General features: G+C 43.3%; 1 protein-coding gene across 3 annotated transcripts in view; it reads right to left on the reverse strand.

Moving 5' to 3' along the window:
• The window catches only part of Dync2i1 (dynein 2 intermediate chain 1), a 57,762-nt gene that overhangs the window by 18,692 nt on the left and 17,478 nt on the right, over positions 1-21,592 (reverse strand). For 2 of the 3 annotated variants that reach the window (XM_021653065.2, XM_060388284.1), the window contains exons 8-14: positions 20,435-20,537; positions 12,996-13,125; positions 11,363-11,474; positions 10,443-10,531; positions 7,527-7,656; positions 4,147-4,319; positions 2,798-2,960 (exon numbers count right to left, since the gene is read on the reverse strand). In XM_021653065.2, coding sequence (XP_021508740.1) covers positions 2,798-2,960; positions 4,147-4,319; positions 7,527-7,656; positions 10,443-10,531; positions 11,363-11,474; positions 12,996-13,125; positions 20,435-20,537 — 900 coding nt within the window. The remainder of the gene's footprint in view (positions 1-2,797; positions 2,961-4,146; positions 4,320-7,526; positions 7,657-10,442; positions 10,532-11,362; positions 11,475-12,995; positions 13,126-20,434; positions 20,538-21,592) is intronic. The other variant, XM_060388283.1, reaches the window with a different exon arrangement.

Below are 21,592 nucleotides of genomic sequence, written 5' to 3' on the forward strand. Positions count from 1 at the left end.
TAAATAGTAATAACCCACAATAACCTGTATACGAGAAAGACAATGCAGACAGTCCTGATGAGACCTGATAGACTAGGGCCAGATGGAAGGGGAGGAGGACCTCCCCTATCAGTGGACTGAGGAAGGGGCATGGGAGGAGATGAGGGAGGGAGGGAGGGATTGGGAGCAGACAGGGAGGGGCTACAGCTGGGATACAAGTGAATAAATTGTAATAAATAAAAAATTAAACATTTTTTAAAAACCCATATACAAATAGTTATAAAATTATTACTTCAGTAAGTAAATTGATAAGTTTATCCATAACATTTGGTTGTATACATATTACCTTTAAGTATATAAAAGAAAAAATTATTTAGCTGTTAACACACTAAGAAACATGATAGAAACTTAGATATTTACCCTTACCCAATCTGAAAGGGCTTATTCCACTTTATTCTAAATATAGGACATTCTGGAAAAGGTATAAAGTCCAGGTAGAGTGAAAAGTTAAGTAATGGCCAGGAGCAAGAAGGATGGACAAAAGAGGGTCCATGCTTGACACACCATAATGAAACTGTTGAGAGACACGTGTGCAGCAAACGCTTTAAGTGCAGTGAAAACGGTGATCAAGAATGAGAATTTCAGTGGGACATTCATATACAAAAAACAAACCTATGGACTAATACCACTTCATTATGCAGACCAGACCAAAATGTAAAACCTAAAATTACAAATGTCCAGGAAAATATGGGGAACAACTCAACCTCTGTGGCGTTTAGTTGAGTAAAAACTGTTCATCAGGACATAGAAAGCACAATCATAAAAGAAAATATTGATAAGTCAAATCCTATCAAACTTAAAAATTTCTCTTTGAAGGATTTTACAAAAAGAATATAGAAAATGATAAAATACTGTAAAATATACCCAGAATATATGAAGCTTCAAAACCTAATAGGCTGGAGATGTGGCTTAGTCTAAACCACGCAAGCCCAGCATCTGCAAAGCCCTGGGTCCAATCCCTAGCACAATGACAATAAAATAAAATGAACCCGGCCAGGCATGCCTGAAATCTCAGCACTTGAGAGGCTGAGGTAAAAGGATTGTTGTGAGCTTAAGACAGCCAGGACTCCATAATAAGACCTTCTCCCCAAAAGCAAACTAATAAACAAACTTAAGAAAACAATCCAACAGAAAATTAGCAGATTTGAACAGGCATAACTAACAAGAACATTTACTTAATAAATAAGCACATGAAGATAAGCTTAGGATCATTAGGTATTCTGCATGCAAGTTAAAACCACAGTTTGAAAACTAAATGCCTCCTAAAACAGCTGGTCAACAACTCCTGCCAGCGTCAGTGCTGAGGAGTGAGGCACTGAGGTAACACACACTGCAGCTCTCAGCAGCGAGGAGCCCCAAGTGACGTGTCCAGTCTGGTCCTCCGGCATCTGGACAAAGCCGACTGGCCACAGAACAGTGACAGAAAACAGACTGGTGGCCTGTGGGAAAGAGAGAACACCAAGTGCAAAGTGGTGGTGTATGCTCTTGAGCTTGAACAGGAAAGGGACAAGACCAGGGAACAGGGACGAGAAGGGCTGCACCTGATCTTTCAGCCAATAGGACCTCAGCTCCTACAGGAAGAGGCCAGTCAACACAGGTACTGCTGTCAGAGCCCAGCTGTTGGCCTAATGGCTCGGAGGCTCAGAGTGCAGGGCCTGCCTGTGCGAACAGTGTGGCTCAGACAAACCCTCCACCTGCCCAAGAAACAGGGGTGGAGGGCTAGTGTGAGAATCAAATGAGCCCATGTATGTACAGCACTTAGAGGACATGCTAAAGGGGGGAAACTGTCACTCTTATGTCTGTGTATGTCTGTGTTCCCGTGTTTGTACATGTCTGAGTAGGTACACATGTGGATATGTACTTGTGGCCAGAGGGTGACATCAGTGTCTTCCTTGATCATTTTTTTTTTGAGACAGGGTCTCTCATTGTGTCTAGAACAGTGGTTCTCAACCTTTCTAATGCTTCAACCCTTTAATACACTTCCTCATGCTATGAACCATAAAACTACTTTCATTGCTACTTCATAACTAGAATTTTGCTGCTGTTATAATTCATAATGTAAATATCTGATATTCAGGACATCTGACAGGCAACTTCTGTGAAAAGGTCAGTAGACCCCCCAAAGTGGTCACAAAACACAGGTTAGGAAACGCTTGTCAGCTGGTAAGACTAGCTAGCCAGTGAGCCCATCTGATGACCCAATCTGACCACAGATGTGCACAGTACAGCCAACTGAAAAGGGCGGGGTGCTGGGCATCTGAACTCCGACTCACATTTGCACAACCTCACTTTCCTCCCCGAGTCACCTTCCCTCTTTTGCTCTGGTGGCATGGCATAGATGGCATGAGGTAACTCTTTCTTATAGCGTCAGGCGCTCACCAGCCGGGCACAACAGTGCACACGTACTCCTGTGCCCACTTAAGAATCCCGACTTGGGGCTGGGAGTGCAGCACAACTGTGCCCCCCCGGCACAGGTCCAAAGTTTGCTCTTCAAAACCAGACTCAAGCGAAAATTTTGTTAGGGATTTTTTTTTAGAATCCACACATTTAACATGAAAGAATACCCCAAACACGGTTGGCCACTCAATGAGGATTATCACTTGACTGGATTTTGGGTTTCTCTGTTTATGAAATGCCTCTTTTGTCCAGAGCCAAATCTCATCCTGCGGATAATCTGAATGAATAAAAGCACATAAAGTTAAAGCTTCAGTGCTCAAAGCTGTGAGGCGTTTCTCAAGGGCAGAGAGACAGCACTAACCAGTGGAAAATGTTGGGGTCCTAAAGGCCCAGAGACAATCGCTCAGCCTCACATAATGATGTATCCTGGAGTCTTCTCGTAAGTCCCATACAACCACAGAGCCATGCGCTGTGCCCGCAAACAGCAAAAACGCTTTTAAAGGGCTAAAGCAGCAACATGTGACCTGAAAAGTAAAGCACAGAAAGTTAACTGGCTAAAAATCATGATAGCCACATTCACAAAAAGTATGGTATCTGGCACAGATGAAGGATCCCACAGGCTGTGGCCAGCACAGACCTGTGCAAATGAATAAAATCAACCAGCAATCGGTGGGCCTTTTCACATGGACAGCAGAACAAGAAATGCACTGTGTGGGAACAGGGTCACAATGAGGCATCCAGTACACACCTGGGCACATAAAATGTGTGGAATGATCCTTTCCATTCAGTACAACTGTTTATACCTCAAAAGTGCTAAGTCCGTTTACTTACGGCCTTCACTACGGATTTACTCATTTTCAAGATTCTAAAAGTGGTACCTGAAAAAGGTGTTCCTCACATATTTAGAAGAAATTGATGGTTTGAGTAGATAAATGGACATAAAGACATTGTACTTCTCGATCAAAAATGAAAGGGAAGATAGCCAGTGACCCTCTTAGTAACAGGACCAGAGTCATGCAGAAGGCAGAATCAGAGTAAGTGACAAAGGCATTCAGTGCTAGCAATTTTAAGAAATTGCATAAGGCATGGAGGGGGACTTTTATAATCCCTGTACTCAAGAGGTAAAGGCAGGAGGTCAGAAGCTCAAGGTCATCTTCAGCTGCACAGAGAACTCAGGGCCAGTCTGGGTTACATGCTTCCTGTCAGGAAAAGAAAGAAGGAAGGAGGAAGGGAGGGAGGGAGGAAGGGAGGGAGGGAGGGAGGGAGGGAGGGAGGGAGGAAGGGAGGAAGGAAGGAAGGAAGGAAGGAAGGAAGGAAGGAAGGAAGGAAGGAAGGAAGAAAAGAAAAATCACAAGAATATTAAGACATCTTGAAGTGTCAGGGCCAAATAGCATGATCCAGATATCCTAGCCTTGTGCCCATCTTGACCATGTTTTTATTAAGCCTATAACTATGTTCATTTGCTAGTTTTCAGGTGACTGAGAGCCTCCTGCCAAATCATCCTGGGTTTTTCAGTCTGAAATGATCTGTTAAAGTATGAATTTCTGGAGTCAGAATAAATGTGTTTTGTTAACTATGTAGAGCCAAGGGCACTAGAAACAGGATGAGTTCTGCCCTCATTCTGTCTGTTGTCTCTGCACCCTCTCTTTGGTGTACTCAGTGTCAGGTACTACCCATCTAGAAGCATGCACAGACTTCTCCTGAGTGTACCTTTGACTCACATATCAGAACCTTCTGGGGCCCTGAAGGCTGCCAAATATCCCACACACAGAGGAGGTGCCTGGTATCCAGAGACGGGGCAAACGCCTTTTCAGGTAAGTCATGAACAGACACCACAATCTGCCTCTGAACTCGAGAGGCATGCAAACAGGATACTTTCCGACCTGGAGAGAAGAAACATTTTGTACTTTAGCATTTAAAACATTTCGGAATCCTCACATAAACTCCAACTCAATGAAGAAGAGAGCACGGTCCATCCGAAGCTAACCAAATATCAAAACTGGAGTGTTGGTGAGACAAGTTCCCACACACTCATGGTTTCCCTCAACTCGGTGTGTAGCTGAGCATGACCTTGAACTTCTGATCTTCCTGCCTCCACTCCTCAGTCTTGGGATTACAGATAAGTGCCACTGTGTCCAGATTATGCTAAGGCCTTAACTACAGGCTTTATGCTGGGAAAGCACTGACCCCCAAACCCAAAACTGGAGGTGTGATCAGTGCCTGCAGCCTGTACCCAAAACCTTTGTCCACACTGACCCTGCAGCTTGAGTAAAGGGGAATCCTTTGACTGTGGTGTAGCATAGGCAGGTCAGCAACTTCCTGTCATCTACCAGCTCCTCACACCAAGTGCATGGAATCAGAAGCTCAGCAGCATGCTGGAAATGACTGCAGGGCCTTCCTGACATGGCATGCTGCTAGGACACTATTCTCAGGAACCTCGGCCTCTTTAAAGTGGCCCTCCTAACTCCACGTAGAAAATGAACCCAAAGCTAGGTGTAGCCTTCCAAGAATGAATTCTGAGACTTCTGTGGCAGAGCTGCCCACCCTGCAGCAGAGCTGCCCGCCCTGCAGTTTTCACTTGGCACAACTGTTGATAAAGTGAAGAAACAGTAGGTGGTGAGAATTTTATAGTCAGAGTGTTACTATGGGAAGTGCCAGCTGAGTAAAACTACATCTGCCAACCCGATACGCACTGCCCATGGCCACTAGCTGCCGAACCATCACAGGCCCGGATCATCCATGCTTGGGATCAAACGTGTCCTCCCACTTCACCTCAGCTACTCACAGCCACTGCCTCAGAGCTGCCTCCTCAGGCAGCCTGAAGAAAGGGATGACCACGGTCATGTGTCCCTTCACCAGTCATGGGCAAAACTCTGCTATCATTGCTACTGTGTTTCTGCTGTGAGCGTGTGCAAGCATGTGCACACAGTGGGAGGACAAGCATGTGTGTGCAAGTCAGAGGACAACTTTATGGAGTCGGTCCGTGAACTGAACCCAGACTGCCAGTCTTGGGCACCAAGTAATTAATGACCCACCGAGTCATCTCACAGTGACGTCGCTAGGGCTCCTTTTCTCTTCTTTGTTTATATATTTTGGGTCTGTGTGTGAACACGTGCACGAGTGCGCATCCTCGTGTACCGTGTGTAGGGGTCAGAGGACAACTTGCAGGGGTCAGTTTTCTCCTTCTGCTATGTGGGTTCTAGAGACCCACATAGTGGGTTGTCAGTCTTGGCAGAAACTACCTTTACCACATGAGCCACCTCACCAGCCCAAAACTGACAAAGCTTATGACTGCTGTACTCTTATTTCATCTTCTCGATGACTTTGTGGGCTTTGTCACCCGTCTGCTTGAGAGCCGTGATGTTTAGAAACTCATATGCTAGCTAACGTCCAACAGGAGGTCTGACCATCATTACCACCCTCCCTTTGATCCCACTGGTCAGCTTGGCTCTGTGAAGTCCACGGTATACCTAGGTCTGGTACCTCCAAAGGAAATTTCCCATTTTAACTTGGTCGCTTCTCATCTCCTTGGGGTCACACGCATGCTGAGAGGCCTTTTCTGTCGTTAATTTTCTACTTGGAATTTAACCCTTTCTATACAGCCCCTGTTCACATGCTCAGCCAGTTTGTACTCTAACCTGGATACAAATACATTCCAAGAGGGAAGGATTTCTGTCTTACCTACTGCTGAATCCCAGCTCCTCCAATGATGCCAGGGTACTCCAGACAACACAAATGAACAGACAGCCCACTGCTGTCTGGCACCTCACAGGCAACACACTTCAACAGAGACAACTGCAGTGAGCATGTACTGTGAAGGCTGAAGCATCACTGTATCTGACCACAGACTGAGGCGGATGAAACCCTAACTGCACACAGTGAGGCCATCTGCTGCCTATCAAATCCCCTTTCCCAGGTTCACTTTCCTTCTCTTATCTCAATATTAATTTTACCGAGGCACAAGTGAACAAAAGGCCTCCACTCCTTTTACATGCAGAATCCTCCAAGAACAAGTATTCACTGGGCATTTATAAAAGACTCTGGGTGTGCATATAATCAACACTCCACACTGCCACCACTCGCTCTACACCAGCAACAACTTCTTTCCTTCTGTCTCATGGGTATTTACTACCAATGCCGCAGGTGCAATAACTTACAGGTTTTCTAAAGGATGAACAAAAATCTCCTTAGAATGTGAAAAAGATATTGTAACTAGTGCTTAAAAGACAGGGAGGGAACACGAATCAACCTCAAAACAGCAGGCAAGGCAGAAGAAAATTGCAGAGGCAGAAGCAGGCAGCAACTCTCTGGCTCTCAGGCGCCAGAGCACATCTCCATCCTGCCTCCTGAAGGAGCTACCACCCCTTCCTGTCTTCACACAGCCACAAAACAACTACACCAGCAGCCTCCCTGGGCACAGCCTTCCAAGGCAAAGCTGTCCGGAGCTAAAGATGCAAATGGACACAGGCCTGTGAGCGCATTTATAATCTGGGAAACCAAGGCGTAAGAGTTCAAAGCCAGCCTAACAACTGAGACAGTGACACAAAATAAAAGCCAGGCAGTGAAGGCGCACACCTCAAATCAAAGGCAGGCAGATCTCTGTGCTTGAGGCCAGCCTGGCAGACAGAGTTAGTTCCAGGACAGCCAGAGCTACACAGAGAAACCCTGTCTTGAAAAATCAAAAATAAATAAATACAATAAAAATTCAAATTTGGCCTTGCAAATGTAGTTTGTTTAAACTAATTTAAATACTCTGACATCATATGTTTCATTTGTTTCCATAGCTGTGTATTAACTAAAAAAAGAATTACAGGACTTAAAACACAGACAATCTCAGTTTCCATTTACTAAGTGATTTCACTAATTTAAGTTGGTGTCAGCCCTCTTCTAATTAACTTATGGAAATCATAAATCATAAACATATACACTTAAAAAAAGAATCCTCACCATTCATTTGCAATTCTGCAGCCGCTGAATCTCTCTTTTATATGCAATAACCCCCATCACATTAAATATGTAACATCAATGATCATTATTTCAATGCAAATGTTCATGTTTGGCCGAAAACCAACATCAGAAGAGGCTCTTACTCTGAAGAAACAGCAGGTTTGTGTTCAGCTGAGAGGAGCTGTCGCTGATGCTCAGAGCTTTGTCTTGAACCCGAGGATTCCAGCTGGGTCCAGCGGCCAGACGGTCCTCCTCCAGCAGAACAGCAACCACCTTTGAAAGACACGAGGACAGGGGCTGGAGAGGGCTCAGCAGTGGACAGCACTCTCTCGCAAGGGACTAGAGTCAGTTCCCAGACCCCCAACGGGAGCCCACAACTCCAGTCCAGGGACTCTCCTGGCCTCTCAGACCCAGAATGCACACACGATACACAGACACACAAGCACACAAAACACCACACGCATAAAATAAAAATAAATGTTTACAAATTTAAAAACTATCCCGAAGATGAATCATCTTTCTTAAAATGCTAACACCATGTTAGCCTTTCTTTAAAAATTACCTTTTGTAGATTCTATTTCTATAAATAAATGTTTGGCTCCACCATACCATAACTTTAAAAAAAAATCATTTTTGCATAATAATAGCAAACTAATATGTCACAGGATGTCTTTATTTCATCTAACATGTTGTTTCCTTGTTGTGGGTTGGTCTGATGCTTATATTTTGATGCTAATAACTAGCCTATAAGACCTGGTTATTGCCTGGATACATACCTGTCCTTGTTGTGTAAACCTATCTAATTGGCTGATTAAATAGCCTATACCTGGGCAGGACAGAATGGGGAAGGCATGGCTAAGGTTTCCAGGCTTTGAGAACAGGAGAATCACAGCAAAAAGATAGACGGACAGAAGGAGTGAAAGAAGGAGGACACCTCAATGGGTTAGCATGGAGAAGGAACCAGTGGGCTGGGAAGAAGGACTCTGAGGATGGCATGAATGGAAAAAAACACCAAATATAAGCAAGTATTCATAAGATGATGGATGGAAGGTAGCCCAGATTAGGATGGTCAAGGTAGCATTGGATGGGGAGCTAGGAGGTGGATGGTGAGGTTACTGAGATATGTAGGTAAAAATATCTGCCCAACCCAAGGTAAATAGACAATTATAAAATCTAACAGATGTCTATGTCTTACTATTTGTGATAGCAGGTTAAATAATACCACTGTAATAATTATAGGACAAAAAATAATAAATAGTATATGACCCACAAGCCCATTCTTATTTACAACATTTAATTACATTAACATTAAATACAATTAAAATTTCAGAGGGGGAGGGAGCCTGGACATCTAACACCCTCAAGCAAACAAAGCACAAAGGAGAAACACAGGCAACCATCACTCACTGCATCCTATGTCAGCATTCCATGTCTGTAACAGACCTAACCAGGTCACGTCTACAACGCAAAGAGACTTAGGAATGAGCAGAACTGGTGACAGGAAGGCAGGGACTGTGAAGCAAGGACTAGCAGAGCTTCATCTGAAGTTGGACAGAGATGTAATGTGTACAAAAGAAGCCTGTGAGATCAAGGCCAGACCAGGCTCCCCTGATCCTCAACACCTCTTTTCCTCTCCATCTCATCTCCCTCTACACTGCACTGCACCTGAGGATGCTGTTCTTACTGCTGCCAAGAATTTCACACTAAAACAGAATCTAATAATAGTAACAAGATGTCAAGCCTAACCCTGTTTCTAAACCACAAACTCCTGTCGAACTGTGACCCTGAGGAAAAGTAACTGGTGGTAATCAGAACAGGCTGACAGACAAGCTCAGCTCAAATCAGCCTGTTAGGCCTTAACATCATTAGGCCGTCTATGTCTGCTCTGCATTTAAAGTCTAAGGTTATATAAAAAGTTCAATACAATATATTAGAAATTGTAATATATATTACAATTAATATATTAGAAATTATATTATTTCTATTTATATTATATAATATTATATATTATATCATATACTAGAAATATATATTTCTATTATATTTTATAATTAGAAATATATTAAAATCAATATATTAGAAGTTGTAACATATACTATGCTATAATATAGCATGGATATTAACACAGGTCACACCTGTGTTAGTGAACTTTGTGACTATGCAGTTGGAGTATTACAAGTCCATAGCCAAGTTATCTTGGGCTCTCATCAGCCCTCCTGAACGCCTTTCATTGCCTACCTTTACGCTTGTCCTTATGACCCTTACTACGGTTTGAGGTCTCCTAACTCAAAACCAAGAATGTCATCAGACAGTGAGGCCTCCATCACAGACTTCCTCACTTGACTGGAATCCTCCTACCCACTGTTCTCACAGTGCAGCTGAAAAGTGCTTTGACTCAGGATTTTCTTTTGTTCTGAAACTATAAAAACTTAATGGAAATGTTAAGGTAACCTAAATCCATGTGCCCAGGCCAAAATCATTCATATTTGGCTGCCGAAAAAACTCTCTTATTCCCTTTAAGGTGAAAGCTGTGTTTTTTATATTAAAAAAGATAATTTTCTTTTAGAGATTTATACTAAATATATTGAGGTAAAAATTATGATGATTAGGGTTAGTTTCAAAATAATCAGGTGGATGATGACAAAAGGGACAAAACAAGGAAGCAGGAGCCAGGTGACATCTGCTACAGTATATGGAGCCTCGCAGTTAATTACTCTGGAATTTTCCATAGCCAGCTGATAAAATCTTGAGCTTATTATTTACAAATACTATATAGATTCATACTTACTTTACCAGCTTAACATGCTTAGCTTAAGAGTCTATGATTAGTTTCAACTGTAGGAAATTATGGCCTAGAGCCCCTAACCCACAGAGTCTTCAGTGACCTGTATTCACTAAGGTCATTTACATACAAGGACTTCACAGACGTGAACAGAACTCTTGGAAATAAAGAACTGATCTAGTCCACAAGGACTGCAGGGTCTCGGCAGCTTCATTTCTGAACACAACGAACCCTGGAGTGCTAACACACAGAAGAGGACGTGCACCACAGAACACACCTGACATGCCGCCCGGAGAAAGCTGGACAACCGTGGTGTGTCAATCTTTGGGACGACTGTGACATCCGAGAAGTCTTTTTCTTCACTCCCTAAAACACAGGTTTATTAAGTCAATAAAGTTGACTCCAAACAGTTACGCTTTTCAGATCACAGCGTGCAGAGCAATGTCACAAACACCGAGAAGCCTAGAAGAAAAGTCCCAACACTGCACTCCACCCTCTACATCTACTGGCAATTTCCCCGGTTTCCCACTGTTTTACAGTAAGTTCATAAACTGCATCCAATTCACCTGTCTTGAGGAATGCAGAAAAGTGAACCAGTGTTTGCTGTGAGTGTTAGGTTACAGGTGAAACTAAGGATGAGAGATCTCTAACACTATGGTCCAGGGCACTTGGACCAACCAACCCTAGCATCTCTTTCTTATGCTGAAGCCTACTTGAGGATATATTCCTTGTCAGATAAAGACAATTACTTAAGAAAAAAATCAACCAACAATGTATATTCCATGGAATAGCTGGACATCCCTGTGCTCTAGAGAGCTCTGAACTGCACCAACAGAACACATCTCCAAGCGCACTTAACAGGTAAAAAGTCTTTATTGATGAGAACAAACTGGCCTAGTCTCAGACCGTTTTCCTACAGTTACAGGTGAGTATTTTGAGTATGGCATCTTCCCCACTACACTGCAAATCCTGGGCAGGATCCGACAAAGTTCCAGGCCAATTTAATGATTCCCTATGATTCAACAGCTCTAATCTCATTCATTAACATGAGCTAATTTGTTTCTTCAAAGGAATATCGAAAGAGTGCTTCCATAGCCATGTACTAACAACCTCATCCAAAGAAACACATGAGAAAGGGCAGTTGAGTAAAAACAGAATGTATTGTAAAGGAAGCAGACAGTCAACATTCAGGGTTACCTCCAGATACAGCAGTGCCTTCCCCTGGGTGCTGGGTCCAAACGTCCCTGGTGTCTATATCTTCAGTCTGAACATCTCTATCAACATTATCTTCGTTGTACTGAACATATGCCTTCGGACAAAAGCACGTTAGACTTGACATCTATTTCAGTTTCAAAGCAATTTGCCATTACTGAAAATAAAAGCAGCTACATTTTTAAACCAGCCAACAACCTTAAAATTGTTACGGTAAGCACTCTTGGGGTTGGGTCAGGTTAGCTGTGGGACTTCCCTGAACATTAACTGATGTGGTTAGATCCTGCCTAAAAGTGGGTGACACAATCCCTGGGCCCTGGACTGCGTGAAAAAGGAGAAAAGGAACTGAGTACAAGTATGTGTGTAGCCCCTGCTCTACTGTCCCGACTGCAGAGGCAGCAGGGCTGACCCTCTCAAGCTCCTGCTCTACTGTCCCGACTGCAGAGGCAGCAGGGCTGACCCTCTCCAGCTCCTGCTCTACTGTCCCGACTGCAGAGGCAGCAGGGCTGACTCTCTCAAGCTCCTGCTCTACTGTCCCGACTGCAGAGGCAGCAGGGCTGACTCTCTCAAGCTCCTGCTCTACTGTCCCGACTGCAGAGGCAGCAGGGCTGACTCTCTCAAGCTCCTGCTCTACTGTCCCGACTGCAGAGGCAGCAGGGCTGACCCTCTCAAGCTCCTGCTCTACTGTCCCGACTGCAGAGGCAGCAGGGCTGACCCTCTCAAGCCCCTGCTCTACTGTCCCGACTGCAGAGGCAGCAGGGCTGACCCTCTCAAGCCCCTGCTCTACTGTCCCGACTGCAGAGGCAGCAGGGCTGACCCTCTCAAGCTCCTGCTCTACTGTCCCGACTGCAGAGGCAGCAGGGCTGACCCTCTCAAGCTCCTGCTCTACTGTCCCGACTGCAGAGGCAGCAGGGCTGACCCTCTCAAGCTCCTGCTCTACTGTCCCGACTGCAGAGGCAGCAGGGCTGACCCTCTCAAGCTCCTGCTCTACTGTCCCGACTGCAGAGGCAGCAGGGCTGACCCTCTCAAGCTCCTGCTCTACTGTCCCGACTGCAGAGGCAGCAGGGCTGACCCTCTCAAGCTCCTGCTCTACTGTCCCGACTGCAGAGGCAGCAGGGCTGACCCTCTCAAGCTCCTGCTCTACTGTCCCGACTGCAGAGGCAGCAGGGCTGACCCTCTCAAGCTCCTGCTCTACTGTCCCGACTGCAGAGGCAGCAGGGCTGACTCTCTCAAGCTCCTGCTCTACTGTCCTGACTGCAGAGGCAACAGGGCTGACTCTCTCAAGCTCCTGCTGCTGAGGCTTGCCTGCTAGGCTGGGCTGTCATCTGGGCTTGGGAGGGAAAATATTCTTTCTCCCAAGCTGCTTATGTCAGAACAACAGAAAAGAAACTGAAACACTTGTCATCTGTACCAATCATTCATTATGCCCAAGAGGCTATCTTCAGACTTTGCATCCTCTCAGTATCATTTATGAGTATCAGGTTAAGTTATGAAGGACACACTTTCTCCCAACCATAGCTTCAGAAACATTTCCAATTCTAATACTGCAGAATAGGCAAGGGGCACACACTTATACTATACTTCCATTTATCACTTAGATAACACATCTTTTACTTACCTGCTTGGTATTTTTTTTCCCAAAGTTCCTTATGTACATGTCATATTCATTTACTGGTGGTAGGTCCAAGAGAGAAAAAGTGAATGAAAAGTCTAAATCAATAAGCCGGAGAAGTTTTGTACTTCGTGTCCTTTAAAACAGATTGAAAATAAAAATCAAATTGAATAACATACTCAGAGACAGGCAAGAAGGTATGTTTCAGGATCATGTGTAAGTCATTAAATGACTCTAAAGTGTGCAATAATTATTTTAAATAACTAAATAGGAGCTGAGGGTATAATTCAGTGGCCAAATGCTGGCCTAACTTATAGAAGACTCTATGTTAGAGCCCGAGCAAAAAAGAAAGAGAAAAAAAAAAAAAAAAACTAGATAAAAAGTCACAAACTAATGGTATGAATATATCACGAACCAAAGGTGTGACTGCCCCATCGCAGTGCAGAGGTTGATAAAGTCACACCGTATGTATACTAGAATTTTCACGACCAGCAACTCACCTTTTTCATGATTTATTGTGTTGGCTAGTAGGATGACATTTCTGTTCTACCAGCCAGTGGGACAGCCAGATTTTCAGCCTACTTTCTCCTGAAGGCTACAGCAGCCTAGTCCCACAGGAAACAGCACCTCACACCAGGAATCCTAGAAACTGGGTTTCTGCATGCCCCGTAGTCTTTCCCAACCGTTTATATAGCTTGCTTGCTTCTTTCTTTTCTCCCTCTCTTTCCTTCCTTCCTTTCTTTCCTCTCTCTCTCTCTCTCTTTCTCTTTTCCCAGACACCCTAGTAGTGATGGGCCCCGGATTCAATATCCCTGGTCACCTCTCCCCAGGCTAATGCAAGCTGAGCAAGAAAAAGGTTCTTTATTCTTCCACTTACCAGCACTCCCAAATGCTGGTGTTCGATACGTTATGAATGGGGAATGATCCTCCCAGAATCACTGCATCTTAACAAGTTAAGAGTTCTCACTTTCCTCCTCTCTGGTCCTCCACTCACAGAGTCCTTACAACAGCTGTCACTTCTACATCATCTTATTCCCTGGCCACCATCCTCTAACTTTCTACTTATAAATTTCAATTCTGTCTCAAAAACTCCTCCAGCTACAAGGCCCCTGCCACAGAAGAACATTTCATTTCCTGGCTGTCCGGATCTTCTCCCTGTGTAGGTGGCTCAGCTTCCTGTTTCCAGGCATTTATCTAGCTGCTCCATCACCAGCCTCTTCCTACCACACACCAAGCACAACACAATTAATGACAGTGTGGCACAGCTGATGCTCCCCCCTGTACTTAGGCAGATTGATTTCTTTGCTAAGAATACAGCATGATAACTGGGTTCTTGTAACTAACTTTGTCCTCTGACTTCAAGGCCTCTAATTTTTTCTCCTTTAATACGTCTTCACTACTCTTGCCTCTTAGTATTTTTATGTAATTTTCAGAATCAGCATCCTGGAAGGTCTGAATACACACACACCCTTACCAGGATATATAGTAGACTCCATAATGTTTACCACATTCCTGTGTGGAGACCTTCATGCAATCATGCTTATCTATTAGTAGGTGACATTTTAATGGCAAATACCACTGAATGGGCTAAATTTTTATGCAGTATCTTTGCTAAATCCATTCATTATTCACATTTCTTAATATATTCTAGTTTTATCTGTAAATTTTTTCTATATAATTATGTAGCTAATGAAGTATAAATTTTGGGTTTTTTCTAATTTTTTTTGTCCATTTTGCACCTAATTACACAGAGTAAAAATGGTGGCTACCACACCGACGTCCAGAACTGAAAAGCTTCACCAGAGCATATGAAGCTATTTGTCAAATTCTTATGAAAGTACTTTTGTAGGGTGATATCAATTCATTCCATTCCGATTTGCTAAGATTTGTCACAAATCAGTGTTCTTAATGTCTGTATCTGCTGATACGACTAGTGAGGTGGTAGGTGTCAGGGGTTCCTAAATCTTCGTTGTTACTCACTTTGGGGTCACCGTATGATGGTGACTAGATGTGGGGATTCTACGGTGGCTAATTAAGATTTGTTATCCTTGACCGTCAGAAAGTGGGAGTCTGCCTGTATGTTGAAACAGACATCCATCGTGATGAGTTAGCATGTGACCAGGGTGGCCAGGCCGCCCCCAGGGTCTGTGAGGGTGTGTGAGGCATTGCATCGGAGCTGTAGAGATGACTGCAGGCTCTCTACCCACAGCGGGGTTGAAGAGCCCAATAGGCTGGTGGTCGGGAAGGACAAAGGCACTGGAAGTATGACTCCATTCAGGAGTCAGCATCCTCTTCTGCCTTTGGGCATCAGAACTCCAGGCTCTTTAGCTTCTGTCTCAGGATCTAAGGATCACTAACCCACCAGCTCTCAAACTGTGCTAACTCTGAGAATTACACCACTTGCTTTGATATGAGGCTTTCAGACCCAACTGAGCCAGACTGTGAATTTTTTTTTTCCTCTTCATTTGGTAGCCTTTTGAAGGACTTCATGTCCTATGTAGTCAAGTGAGACAAAGCCTCTAATAAACCATGTCAACACTCCCCACTCCGTATACACACACAGAGAGATACACCTTTTCATTTTCATAGTCATAAAATTTTGAATCAAAGTTTGTACTGGGATCTGATGCCCTCTTCTGGCATGCAGATAGAGCACTCATACACATAAAAGGCATAAATAAATCTTTTTTTTTAAAAGGAAAGAAAAAGATTCACTTTGTCTTTTAATGTTTAATTTTCTAACTTCTGGAAAATTTTTAAGTGAATTTTTGTTGATTTGGGGACTAATTCCATTACGGTCAATGGCACTCTATATTACTTTAGCCTATTGATGAAAAATTGTTTAAATATTATAAAACTCCACCATATTTTTGTCTTCACTAAATTTCTAACACCAACAAGAGAAGTTTGTTAAGAAAAAAAATCTATTCTCCAACCAAGGACCATGCATGGAGATAACCTAGAACCCCTGCACAGATGTAGTTCACACATGGCACATAGGGCAGTTCAGTGTCCAAGTGGGTTTCCTAGTAAGGGGAACAGGGACTGTCTCTGATAGGAACTCACTGCCTGGCTCTCTGACCACCTCCTCCTGAGGTCAGGAGCAGCCTGACCAGGCTACAGAGGAAGACTATGAAAGACAGTCCTGATGAGACCTGATAGGCTAGGGTCAGATGGAAGGGGAGGAGTACCTCCCCTATTAGCGGACTTGGGAGAGGGGCATGGAGGAGATGAGCGAGGGGGCATGGGAGGAGATGAGAGAAGGAGGGTGGAATTGGGAGGGGATGAGAGAGGGGGCCACAGATGGGATACAAGGTGAATAAATTGTAATTAATTAAAACAAATTTCAAAACTACATTTTAAAATTTTTTACAAGAAAAAAATCTCTGAATGTGTGACCTAGAGAGATGGCTCAATGACTATGAAAACTTGTTGTTCTTGCAGAGGACCCATTTCCAGCACCAGCATGGTCACAAATGTCCATAATTCCAACGCCCTCTTCTGACCTCCATGGCATTAGGCACACAAGCAGTGCACAGATAAATATGTGATCAATACTCTCACACATATAAGAAAAAAGAAATGCAGCACATTCATCTAAGGAAAAGTATTTTAAAAAGTCTTTTTCTGTATGTGGCCCTTCTTTCTCCTTTGGGTTTGGCTGGGTTTTGATACACTGCATGCTAGGTGACAATGCTGTTTGGATACTCGGGGGGGGGGGGGGAACTGTCAGCTCTGACAAGTTTGTCCATTTACCCTCATGAAGTAATGCGACAGCAACCTTCTCATTCTTAAATCTGTCTCACATAGGTGACATCACATTATTTTGGTTAGTGTTTGCTTGACACATCTCTTTCCCATCCACGTATTTTCAACCTTTCTGTGTCTATCATGTAAAGTTTCTTTCCTAAAATACACTTATTTTCCAGTTGTAGAAGATACACATATGCCTTTAATCCTAGCACTTAGGGAGGCAGAGGCAGGTGGATCTCTGTGAGTTTAAGGCCAGTCTGGTCCACAGAGTGAGTTCAGGCCAGCCAAGGCTATGCAGAGAAAGCCTTTCGTGACCAAAAAAAAAAAGAAAAAAAAACATTTTCCACCAATCTACATTATATAGAATTTATCGTGTTTTCATTATCCTACTTATTCACTTGTTATACTTTCTCCCCATAATCTTTGAATAGGTACCTTAAATATTTCAACATATACTCTTGCCCTACTAAAAATATAACTTAAGTGCTTTTTCTCTGTCTGCCAGGACCTTACAATAACTTACTGTCCCATTAACCTCTTCAATTCTTGGACTAAACTGTGAAGAAATTAATCCTACATAATGTTTAATTCCAAAAGATATGACAGTCACTTATTCAGTCAGAGTTGGTGGCTACTTGTTCATTAACTTACCCTTCCCTTTGTCACTCTCTCCTTTAGGAGTCCGTGTTTTTATCTGGTATCAATTGCTTCTCCCTGAAAAAGCCTATTGTTTTTTGGTCATTTTTGTTTTTTAAATTGGTTATTTACTATTTATTACAATTTACTTTATATCCCAGCTGTGTCCCCTCCCTCATCTCCTTCCAATCCTATCCTCCCTCCCTCTTCTTCTCCCATGCCTCTCCCCCAGTCCACTAATAGGGGAGGACCTCCTCCCCTTCCATCTGACCCTAGCCTATCAGCTCCCATCCAGACTGGCTACATTGTCTTCCTCTGTGGCCTGGCAAGGCTGCACTCAGCCCAGGGGGAGGTGATCAGACAGACAGCCACTGAGTTCATGTCAGAGACAGTCCCTGTTCCCCCTACTAGGATACCCAGTCGGTTTTAGTACAGGTCTATAAGCAAGGAATTCTCATGGTTTTGTAGAGCAGAAAATGTGTATCTCTTACTTTAATTTTTAAAGGACCTTATTCACTTTCAGCACTTGGAGCATGTTTGTCACTGTGGCCTATATTTTCCTTTGAAACCCTCCCACTTAAGCTACCTACTCTAACCTTCAAACTGCAGGTTCCCAACCTCTCTGGCTATTTTTAAGGGCCCCTGATATCTGGTGTTCAGCAGTCTGACCAGACTCTCTCTCACTGCACTTTTGTTGTCCTTCTTTATTGTCTACATTTATGCTTCTTGAATCTTTTAAAGCTTTGTTTACACTCATCAAGTTTTGAAAATCTGCAGACAGTATGTCTTAAAACATGGTCTCTAAAAAAAAAAAAAAAAACATGGTCTCTTGCCCTGGTCCTTCTCTTCATCCTTTCCAGGATCCAATTATATGCATCTGATGATTCCATTCCGTGTCACATCTTTGTATCACTTTTAGAGTTGTCCCCCCCCTCCTCACCTTCACTTCAATTTGGAACTTTCTACTGCCCTCTCTCCAACTCTCTGGTCCTGCCACCTCTGATAATTTGTTATTGAACTAATTCATCTACCCAATTTTTAGTTTCCATTATCATATTTTTAGTGGAGAGTCCTAAAATTCTTTTGATTGTCTCATTGATATCAATGTTCTGATTAAATTTATTGCTTGTTAATTTGCTTATATGTACATTAATCACATGCTATTATAATCTTATTTTTAAAATCAAGAACTAATGACTCATGCTCAGGAATCACTTTTTAGTTTCTCCCTGGCAATCAAAATCCAAACAGGCCACACCAAGCAGGTCCTACTGGGGTGATCAGAGGCTCAGTGTCATGATCTGTGATGTCAGATCTATTTCAAACTTGCCCTTATTCCTAGTATATAGGCCTTAGGAACTTAGATCCAAAGTCTGGGGTGTTTACCGAGAATTCTCTTTCTTGAAAGTCCTAAACCTCATTCTCCACCTGCCCAACCGTAGGCGAAGGGCACAGTTTCCTGCTCTTGCTTTCTCCCTGACTCGCCCACCTTGAAACACGCATACAGTCCCCGGAACGGGCACACAGGAGCAACACAAGGATCAGCACACTGCGCTTCTCTTGTGGCACTTGGTCCTTCGGTCCTGGCAGTCCTAACTATTACTACTTTGTCATGCAAACATCTCAGGATTTGTGGTTACTGTTGCTTTAGGTACAGCTTTCAGAGTTGTTTTTAGCTGAAGAGGTTTTTGTTGTTGTTGTTTTGTTTTGACTCAAACTGTTCATCATAGAAAGTGGTCGACTTCCTGTCCCAATCCTCTGCAACCCACTGGTCAAAAAGGGATGCTCTGACAGCTGTATGCTGCTCAAGAGCATTAGATAGATATATTTGATACGTCACAGAAAACTGCCTCTGCAAAGGCCCTGTCAAGTTGTTACAGGCAAGATTTTATGCTTTGCTCTCAATGGACAATGAAACACTGTCATTGTTCTAACACCTCATCTATTCCACAAGGGAAGTATTCATCTTTATGCATGAATACATACTTATTAACAAAATACATTTCAGCTATATACTGACAGCAAGGAAAAAAGCTTTCTTCTTCCTTACCCCTCTCACCCTGCTTGTTATGTCTCTCTGTGGCTCCAGGCCTTGCTCTGTGGCCACCATGGGTCAATATCCCTGATCACACTATCACAGACTTTGTGGGAGGCCAAATTCAAAAGTTATGGTCCCTTGAGACACTGCAGAATATAAATTTTTAACTCGTTTGAAAGACTGCTTTGAAATGAGCATTCTCAGGTTCTCCATCCACCAGGGCTGCCTAGAGAAGCATTTCCCCACATTCAGCCATGCAGGCACTCAGCTAAAGCCATGGTTCAAGGGAATCTAATTAATGCTTGAGCTGGGGGCAGACAAAATAAGCCTATGTAATGCTTGGGCTCATGGCAGACCTTGGTTTTCATTGCATGACAATAGTTTTGCAGGTGTACAGAATACAAGAATTGTTGGGTCCTGGAGGCTTCTATCTGTATTCAAGAGATCAGTGCCACAGAGGCACAGTACAGCATGAGCAAGCTCAATCTGCTTATCAAGATTCTGGCCACCAGACATAGTAACTGTATGGCTGTAGTTCTGCTGCAGTCAAAACAGGCCATGGGTTCTGCAACAGCCAGCCATGACTCTACTACAGGCATTAGATAGTAAGAACCCAGTATACACAAGGGTACACACTAACCAGAATTGCCAATGAACACAAAGAATTGTAGTACTAGTTAAAGAATGTGACCAGGAGAGCGATATAGCTCATCAGTAGCTGAGCTCAGCTTGCCTAATAATCAAAATATTTGGTTCAATCCCTGAACAATTTGCCTAAACAGTCAACAATGAACATGGGAAACTCTAGTTTTTAAGATCACTTTGAGGAAGACAGGAAAATGCACTAACACAAGTTACAACTGAGATTAGCTCAATGGGAAAACACTTGCCTAGAGCACACAAGGCCCTGGGTTTTATCCACAGCACAATACACACACACACACACACACACACACACACACACGCACACACACACACACACACACACATACCTGTGGCAAATTCCTCATATACCTACTTTTGCTTAAGGGCCTGACTCCGACTCTTTTGACGATGTGAGGCTGTTGCAAAATCCACAAAAATCCCACAAACAGGGGTTCTAGAAGTGGAACCATTTGTATCTACATATGAGAAGAGGAAAAGAAGCCAATTTGTGACAATGAAATAGTTCCTTCACAGCAAACAAATAAAAATACACCATTATAGTCATATATAACAACTGCACTCTTCAATCTCAACAATTTTTTTACTTGAAATTCATAAATCACACTAGTAAGAGTTTTAGAAATATTTATAAAATGTCTTAGTCAGGGTTTTGTTGCTGTGAAGAGACACCATGACCAAGGCAACTCTTATAAAGGCAAACATTTAACTGGGGCTGGCTCACAGTTTCAGAGGTCTAGTCCATTATCATCATGGCAGGAAGCATGACAGCACGTAGGCAGACATGGTGCTGGAGAAGGAGCTGAGAGTTCTACATCATGATCTGAAGGCAGCCAAAAGGAGACTGTCTGTGTGTTTCACGCTGGGGGTAGCTTGAGCATTTTAAGACCTCTAAATCCGCCTCCACAGAAACACACTTTCTCCAACAAGGCCACACCTACTCCCACAAGGCCACCTCCTAACAGTAACACTCAAGGAACTCTTAATGGTGCCCTAAAAGGACAAGAAGAGCAATGAGGATGTGCCAAAGAGGAACCATTAGGATTTCCCTCAAGGGCCACCAGGTGGCACAGTAAACAAGCGAACTTGTAAACAAGTTGACAACCTGAGTTGATCTCCAGAATCCACAAGATGGAAAGAGAGAACCAACCCCAGAAAGTTGTCCTTTGACCCCAACATGAATACTCTCTCACACACATATACACAAGAAAAAATAATTCATTAAATAAAATATCTTCCTTGAAATAAAAAGGTGAATGTCCTCAATTTAAGGAAAGAAAAAAAATCTTAAGGCTGCTAAGATCAATGTTAAAAACAAATTCTCCATCCATGAAAATATAAAGAACAAGAAATTCATGCTACATTGGCTACAGTGTCTTAACCTGCAAAAGCTTCCACACCAGTGCATGATGGGAGCCTAACTACAAGAAGGCACTACACTTATGTTGGAGAACAAGAACAGAAAATGTACTCAATCCGACAGCAAAGTGTTGCATCAGACAGCACCCAGGGG

Source organism: Meriones unguiculatus, chromosome 7 (genome assembly GCF_030254825.1).
Source record: "Meriones unguiculatus strain TT.TT164.6M chromosome 7, Bangor_MerUng_6.1, whole genome shotgun sequence".
Classification (NCBI taxonomy): Eukaryota; Metazoa; Chordata; class Mammalia; order Rodentia; family Muridae; genus Meriones; species Meriones unguiculatus.